This window comes from Prenolepis imparis, unplaced genomic scaffold, assembly GCF_030444845.1.
Source record: "Prenolepis imparis isolate NDT839.2.m4 unplaced genomic scaffold, iyPreImpa1.0 SCAF_1, whole genome shotgun sequence".
NCBI lineage: Eukaryota > Metazoa > Arthropoda > Insecta > Hymenoptera > Formicidae > Prenolepis > Prenolepis imparis.
The window spans coordinates 16,178,427-16,185,991 of NW_028141159.1; the positions used below are offsets into that span (position 1 = coordinate 16,178,427).

Consider the following 7,565-nt stretch of genomic DNA (forward strand, 5'->3'; position numbering starts at 1 on the left):
TTTTTTTTTTCTTTGTTTTTCTTTTTGTTTCTCAAAAATAAAAATAACTTAAAAAAATATCCTTTCCAAAAGTCGCGGGGCTTCTAACAGCTGATAAAAATACAGGTGACACGAAACGACCGAGCGATGGCGTCGTGAGATATTTTACTTATACAGGGTCTCTATTTATCATAAGAACAATACATGGTAAACGCTAGGAGGATGTTTGTACCTCGCATTTCAATTCGCGATTCGAGTTATTCAAAGTCACTCATAAATGTTCGTCAAGTCATTGCGGTCAAGTGCACCATAATGTACGATTATGAAATGTGATTTGTGAATCAGCTTCTTTCCTCGATGTTTCGCTGCTTAGTAAGTTCCTGTCCTTGATTTTCCTTTGGTCAACCTAAAAAATAGCTTGTATTAATTTTGTGGAAAAAAATATTATCTTATATTTGCTGGCATCGTGTTGAATACGATGTGCTTGCAAAGCTCATATTCAATTGTGTTTAGAACATGCTATTTTGAGGTTATAATTTTCCTTAGAATTATATTTACGTTTACATGTTTCGCTTTGCTGTTATTTGATATGATTATACAATATGGTATATATTTATTAAAGATGAAACAATTTTTTTCTCTTTTTTAAAACATGTCATTATATTCTACTTTAATTCTTAGAAAATTTATCATCTTTTTACTACATAAGCAAGGTATATATTTTTTTTTTAATTAAAGCTATCAATATTATATATCTCATCATTAGCAATATTGTTGTTTGTTTTTACATTGGACTAAAACATGTGTTGTAAACATGTTTAGTAAATCTTGAAATTGGAATAAAATTTTATTTTAATAATCTGTATATCATATTATATATACATATACATGTATATATATATATATATATAAAAGAATCTCCCTACATATATGCCATAATGTCATAATAATATAATCAATAAAATGTAAGATATTTATTTTAAAATCAATAATATTAAAGAAATACATGTATTAAAATTAATTTTGCAAATTAAACTAATCAAAAGTACAATATTATGTTTGTAGCACTTGATGCAACATATATATGTATATGTAGTGTTTTGACAGAAACCATAATTTCATACAAAAAAATATCAAAGATTTAAATTGATGAGAATCAATTTTTATCGAACAAGTTTTAATTTTATAAGAGAGAGAGAGAGTGTGTGTGCATTAACATATAAAATATTAAACTTTAGGAAAATCACTAAAAAGTTATACAAAAATTGTTTGTGTTTATAATAATATTGTATATTAAGTATTAAATATTACATTAAATATTATTTCTTCATAGATTTATATAAATTGTGTACAAGAGACATTAATTTTTATATTTATTGCACTAGGTGAAACTTTTATATCCGAATCCCGGAATGCTACTTCCATATACAATACTAAGGCGTGCATAAGAAACGTGTCTTCCTCGAACATTTTTCTCGAACATTAATAAAATGGATACTTCAGTACGAGAAAGGATTCTCAGCTTTGCTGATGTTATAATGAGAGTGCCACCTTTATTTATTATCGATGAGTTACTCAGAATTGGTCTTGGATTACCTAACGACAACATTGTCCTGGACAGTACTGAAAATGGTTTCAAAACTACCAATGTAGGCACAATTGTTAACTCCATTTCTGCTGTTACGACAGACTCGTTTCTGATGGAACAGTTCGACTTGAATCGCTTTACTTACAAAACTTATTTGATAACCATATTCAAATTTTTATCATGTTGTCTTGGTGAGTAAAAATCTTTCTATACAATTTTAAATTAGATATTTTTCAACTATAGTCAAAGCTGCAATCAGTAAATTTACAAAGTTATTGTGTGATTTATTTTCATTTTATTGGTCTTTGTTTTCGTGACAATATGCAAGTTTTATCATATATAAACAATGTTTTTCTCAAAAATTTATAAAGCACAAGAAATACTTCTTTATATTTTTATATAATTTTATCTCTGATTATTGATGAAATATGTGATAAAAATCTGATTTATCTCTCTTTGCATTTTATTTATATAATTTCTTATATATATATATATATAATTTCTTATATATATCTCTATAGAAGTTTTTTAGATAAATGTAGTTTTGTGGAAAAAATTTTTCATTAGATGTAAATTTGTGATTGCAGCTTAAATCTTTTATTTGATCAATTTTTTCTTTTATCAAAGATTTGTTTATCAAAGATATTATCAATAGATTATAATTAACAAGAACAATTAATATCAATCTCTAATCTCGAAAACAAGGAAAAATATGCATATACAGATTCAGAGAATATATTAAAAATAAATTATATTTAATAGTTTTATTTTTTTTTTTTTCCAGGATGCCTTGCAGCTTTATACACATTTATGTTATCTACTAGGCATTTAATAATTGTATATCTATATCTAATATCCGTTGGGGTGATATTTGTATCATATTGGTCAAATGTTAGTACAATGAAAGCAATTATAACTTATATGAATTCCAATGAACCTGCAACCAGCATACTTGACAATATATTATCCCTGAATTTATCAGACGTTCTGTATAATGGTCCAGGCTTATTGATTATTCAGAACTATATACTGCAATGCCTGTTAGCCAGTATCTTTTGTTATATTCATCTTGCTCCAAGACACCCTGTGGTTCAAAAATTACTTGTGCTGAGTTTCATGTCACCATCTATTTTGGGCATTCATCCCTTACCGGTAAGCTTCCAAAATATTGAAGTTAAAAATAATGACAGTATAAAACATTCATTGAAAAAAAGCTCTTGCTTTGTTAATATAATATCAAATGTATATATATTTTTTAGGTGCAATATTTATACCATGCGCCAGTATGTGCAACATTGATTCCATTAGCTGTATGCAAATTTATCATCTGGTATAACGGCATCTCTATGTTACGAACGATCTACATAGCCTATCGACATGCACGCAACTTTATAATCAATTATGGTTTATCTGCTCTCGCCGAAACAGAATGGATGCGCCTGAATGTACCATGCGTACTTCGTACATTTTGGATGTTGCGAGTCGGAGAACAAGTCATTCAAATTTTCGGAAATCACTATGGTGAAGAAACATTTAATTATTATGTCATCGTCAGGACGCTACTGGTAAATGGTTGTGAAACTTTGACAGCTGTCCTCGGTATGACTAGCATAATTTCATTCATTTGTCACTATATTGGCTGTTTCTTCCAATGGGTATTACTGACAGAAGATGAGGATGAGAAGAGTATCGGTACAGTATCCGCTATATTATTCTACATTCTTGCTTTGCAAACTGGACTGACAAGTCTTGATAAAGAGAAGCGTTTGATACGATTGTATCGTAATTTTTGCCTATTATTTACGGCAATTTTACATTTTGTGCACAATATAGTGAATCCACTTTTGATGTCACTCAGTGCTTCTCATAACCCGGCTCTACACAGGCATTTGCGGGCTTTGGCAGTTTGTGCCTTTCTAATATTTTTTCCGGTATCGTTACTTATATTTCTCTGGTCTCACTTCACAGTGAGTACATGGCTATTGGCTGTATCGGTTTTCAGCGTTGAAGTAATAGTCAAAGTACTAGTCTCGCTGGCAATTTATTCGCTTTTTCTGATTGATGCGTATAGAAGCGCGTTCTGGGAACAATTCGACGATTGTGTATACATTATAAGATCATTTGGCAATACTGTAGAATTTGCTTTTGGCATTATACTGTTCTTCAATGGTTTTTGGATACTAGTCTTCGAATCTGGTGGAGCTATTCGTGCCATCATGATGTGTATACATGCCTACTTTAACATCTGGTGCGAAGCGAAGGCTGGATGGAGCGTGTTCATGAAACGGCGCACGGCTGTGAACAAGATCAACTCTTTACCGGAAGCGAAGGCCGAGCAGCTTGAAAGACTAGACGATGTCTGCGCGATTTGCTATCAGGAGATGCAAAGCGCCAAGATCACCCAATGCAATCATTATTTTCATGGTGTATGCTTGCGAAAATGGCTGTATGTTCAAGATCGATGTCCTCTTTGTCACGATATATTATATAAAGTTGAAAATGTGCAAAGTAGTGACGATGGCACTCTTGAAATTAACGAAGACAGAAGAAACAATATCGAAATATAGAATTTGCTCTTTCGGGATTACACTGTTCTTCGACAGTCTTTGGAGACTAATTTTCGAGTTTGGTCGTGCCATGATGTACATACATGTCTACTTCAACATCTCATGCAAAATAAAGGCTGGATAGAATAAACAACTATGAACTCTTTATCAAAAGCAGAAGCCGAGTAGCTCGAAAAGTTTGACAATGTTTGCGAGATTTACTAAATAGATGCAAAGCGCCAAGATCATCTAATATCCAGTAATCATTATTTCCATTGTATACGCTTACAAAAATGGCTATACGTTTAAGATTGATGTCCTCTTTACCACGATATATATATTACACAAAAGTGAAAACATGTAAAACAAAGACAATGGCATTCTCACAGTTGAAGAAAAAAGAATTATATTGAAAATTACGTGTTTATGCACGCTAGACAAAATTTAAATGTTCAATTTTATCAGAACAATCAGAGATTATTAACATTCAGATAAAGATATATGAAATGACATGTAAACTTTTCATTTTGTGATATAATATATAAATAAATAAATATATATAGATTCACAACTTTTTAAATCACAAAGCACAAAGCATAAATTATAAGTAAGTATTGTATAAGAACTCAAGTCTTTCGTCCAGTTTTATGTAAAATCTTGTAAATAAATTAGAATAATAATTTAAAAGAGAGAAATTACATGCGACGATTAATATATATCTTGTTATAAGAAAGTATTTGGCGTATAATATTAAATCTTTGGCTCTTTGTCGATTCAGTGAGTGTCCATCGCTAAATGTATTTTTGGATCAATGTTAATGTGATCGTTGTGCACACACAACGCGCGCGCGTGTGTATATAGTGTGCGACGCAATGATATAAGCTTCCCTGTACATGATGTGTACATGTGCTTCCATTTTTCTTAATTAGGATCTGCTCATTTTGTCCTACTCCCTAAAAGTTTCTACATTTGAAACGAGATAAATATATGTATATTACGGTGTTGAAGAAAGAAAGAGCGAAGAATCTGAATGTAGAAAATGGGAGCACAAAACGAACAGATCTATAATGACATATGGTTTTCTACTGAAAAAAAGATAGCTCTTTAAGATTTATTCTATAAGAGATTTAAATTAAAAGAGAAAAGTGCGAATAAATCTTAATTTTATTACAACAAATCTTTTATTATAATTGTTATAACAAATTTCTTTCATTTTCATTATACATAATTATGCTAAAATAATGATTTACTTTTAAGTGTAATTTAATATTATTAAGTATACGATATATACATTATAAGAGTCCAAGTTTTATATAATTTTTCCCTTGCAATGAAAAAAAAACAGGAACCTTGAAGTTGGTCAGACTATATTGAAGATTGTACAAAACTTTAAACTAAAATAGGATAAAGAAATCTTTGCTTTTTTGTTTCGATTGAGCAATCTCAATTTTTATACTCTAATCTTTATAGTTTACAAGTATAAGAGAGGATGTACGAGACGTAAAATGGCAAATTCAAAAGTTATTCAAAAGTCTTAAATAATAATTCCACAAGTAAATTGATAATCTAACAATCACAGAAATATTTGAAACACATAATGTTCAAAGGAACAAGATATGATCTATCCGACGATAATAATGTTTAGAACGTTTTTCATCACGAAGGCATTGCACTATCAATTTCTTCTTGATATTTTCAAAAATTAATATAAAAATTCTGAAAACTTTTGGAATTGATTTCCGGATAGGTCAGAAACCATCCAAATATATTGATATCCTTTTTTTAATATAATAGTATTCTCCAGTTCCTTTCCTTTTTACAGTATCTTTAATATTTTAATATATGTCACATACATCCTTAAAAAAGATTAGTTTTTTTTTATTCTTGAGTGAATGATAATTTCTGCCTCTATAAAATCAATTGCAATTGGTAATAATTTTAGATAGACAAATTTCTGTCCTCCGTTTTATATTTCGTAAAATAGAAACATTATAGGCAAAAAAATTAGATGTTTTATTAGTATTAGAAACAAACAAAATATTGAAGTGTAAAATATATTTTAACGATTACATGCTCAAAACTGACAAATATAGGATATATCAAATCAATCATTTATCAACTCTTTATCACAATCAATTTCTTAAGGCATAAGAAGAATATATTTAAATAAGCTAAAGATTATGAGATTATTTAAAAAAGTTAAAAAAATTAATTAAAATTAAATATTTAATAATATAATAGTCTACTCAGAGACAGCCTTCGCCATTTTCATTAGATACTAATGAAAAATATCTAAATGCAGCTAAAAAGATATATTTTTAATAAAAAAAAGTATTTAATTTCAATGATCAATTTTTTAAATTTCTTTATAATAATTAAATATTAAAATAATCATAAATTAGGTACATATAATTACATAATTATATATTTATATATTTTTTATATATAATTTATGATTACTAATATTTTAAATAGATTATCACATTTGAATAAAAGTTTAAAATATTTTAGTTTATTTATTTATAGCAAAAAATGAAATAAGTATACAATAAGTTTGATTTATTGTATAAAGTAAAAAATGCTGTATATGTATATAATATAATATAATGAATATACAATAATTGAAAAAGAGCATATATATAATTATAACATGATTTTATTTCACTGATTTTAATCACGAAACTTTATAAATTATTTCTTTACTGTTTTCTTACTTTAATAAATTATCTTTTATTAATTTTATGAGTGTATAAAAAATTGAATTTAAAATATTTTTTATATTAGATTATACAAAGTTAAGATTTTTGTGATAAAAAGATGTAAAATATTTGAGCTTATTATATTTAATTATCAGTGAGTCTTATATTCAATTTATATATATAATTTAGAATTAAGAAAATACATATAAATTTATATAACATGTTTTTTAGAGTACGTTGAATAAAAATTATATTTTTAAGCTTTTTTACAATTTCTTCGTTCACTCTTTTACATGTATAATCCTAATTCCTAATGTTCCTTCTAGTTAGAAGTATAGATGTCAAAGAATCTCGTTGAACTTGGCTTTCTTTTGTTAAATTACAAGTATATGTTGCTCTTCACCTAAAATTTTTTTTAAAAGCACATGAAAGAAAAATGTAATTTTTTATGAAAGGAGTTGTATATATATAATACAATATACAGATACAATGCGTCTTCATATAATGTGCGTAAGAAAATTATGCATCGTACTTTCGCGCGATTAAAGTAACTTCGACAGTGAAGCTATCGGGTCAAGGATGGATTATCACGCGAACCCATTAGCGTGTCCAAGCCTAGATTTATTAAGAGTTTGCGGTATGCGAATGCATATTTTTGCATCTATGCATTTTCTTGAAAATTATCAAATATATTATACGTGCTATATGATACACAAATACACAACACGCACAATCTTTACAGAAAACTTCTTT

General features: G+C 28.1%; 1 protein-coding gene across 2 annotated transcripts; it reads left to right on the forward strand.

Moving 5' to 3' along the window:
- Window positions 1-77: 77 nt before the first annotated feature.
- On the forward strand, window positions 78-4,208 carry Trc8 (TRC8 ring finger protein). Of its 2 annotated transcripts, none has more exons than XM_083031581.1 (4): window positions 78-351; window positions 1,365-1,758; window positions 2,352-2,719; window positions 2,827-4,208. In XM_083031581.1, exons 2-4 carry the CDS (start codon window positions 1,470-1,472, stop codon window positions 4,132-4,134), a joined length of 1,965 nt encoding a protein of 654 aa, XP_082887707.1. In that variant the 5' UTR covers window positions 78-351; window positions 1,365-1,469; the 3' UTR covers window positions 4,135-4,208. The 2 variants fall into 2 exon arrangements, with proteins under 2 accessions (XP_082887707.1, XP_082887716.1); XM_083031590.1 differs by lacking the exon at window positions 78-351 and adding an exon at window positions 390-692.
- Window positions 4,209-7,565: the final 3,357 nt, after the last annotated feature.